The 1081-nt window shown below is 59.9% G+C and overlaps 1 protein-coding gene across 1 annotated transcript in view; it reads right to left on the bottom strand.

Moving 5' to 3' along the window:
* Positions 1-1081, bottom strand: part of INTS3 (integrator complex subunit 3) — a gene marked incomplete at its 5' end in the record, with an annotated part of 34681 nt that overhangs the window by 8700 nt on the left and 24900 nt on the right. The window contains 2 exons of the mRNA XM_015884354.1: positions 8-168; positions 723-791. Of these exons, the coding sequence (XP_015739840.1) occupies positions 8-168; positions 723-791 (230 nt within the window). The remainder of the gene's footprint in view (positions 1-7; positions 169-722; positions 792-1081) is intronic.

Here is a 1081-nt window from a genome sequence, read left to right as displayed (position 1 = left end):
GGGGAGCATAGATTGAGGGGTAGATGGGGGGTAGATGGGGGGGGAGATGGGGGGGTAGATGGGGTGTCCCCCCCCATAGGTGCAGCACTCACTGAGGATGTTGAGCACGGAATCCTTGCGGAACATGACGAGGTTCCCCATCATCACGTGGCAAACCAACTCCTGCAGCTGCAGGGACAGCACAGGGTCAGCACTCAGTGCAATGCCCTGCACACTGTGAGCTGCAAATTGGGGGCTGGGACCCCCATGGTGGGAGATGGAGGGGGGTCCCAACCCCTCTTAGAGTGGATGCCCCCATCCCTGCAGGCATTTGAGGCCAGGCTGGATGTGGCTCTGGGCAGGAGGGATTTGGAGCTGATGAGTGTTGGGGTCCTTTGCAAACCAGGCTGGGATATGGGGGGGTGCTGGGCTGGGTGAGGAGGAAGAGTGTGGTGAGGAAGAGGGGCAAAGAATCATAGGAAGGAATAAGAAGGAATTGGAGGAGGGGGGAGGGCTGTGATTTGGGCAAAGCTGAACCTCTGCCCAGCCCAGGATTGGGGTTGGGGCATTGCAATGCACTGCAGCCCCATTGGGATTTATGGGGTTATGGGGCACACTGTGCTCTGGATGAGCCCTTGGGGGCAGCTCAGGAGGAGGAACCCAGAGGGTGAGGGGGCACAAAGGAGGGGTCTTCATCCTCCCTGCAGTGCAGAGCAATGGGAACAGAGCAGCTCCCAGCTCACCTGTGCTGAGTCGATGACGGCCACGATCATATTGAGCAGCTCACCACTGCGCAGCGTCTCATCCGGGAACTGCAGGAGGGCAGAGCAAGGGCTGGGTTGGGAATTGGGGGGTGCAGTGTCACCTCCCAGCCCCACTGAGCACAGGGCTGCCCATCCCCACCGGTGGGCATGGGGCCATACAGGGCTGTATGGAGCCATATAGGACTGTATGGGGCTGTACAGGGCCACACGGGACTGTATGGGGCTGTACAGGGCTACATGGGGCTGTATGGGGCTGTACAGGGCTACATGGGACTGTATGGGGCTGTATGGAGCCACATGGGACTGTATGGGGCTGTACAGGGCTACATGGGACTGTA

This window comes from Coturnix japonica, chromosome 25 (assembly GCF_001577835.2).
Source record: "Coturnix japonica isolate 7356 chromosome 25, Coturnix japonica 2.1, whole genome shotgun sequence".
Lineage (NCBI taxonomy): Eukaryota > Metazoa > Chordata > Aves > Galliformes > Phasianidae > Coturnix > Coturnix japonica.
Note: the sequence above shows the minus strand (reverse complement) of the source record. Positions and strands in the feature narration are given on the sequence as shown.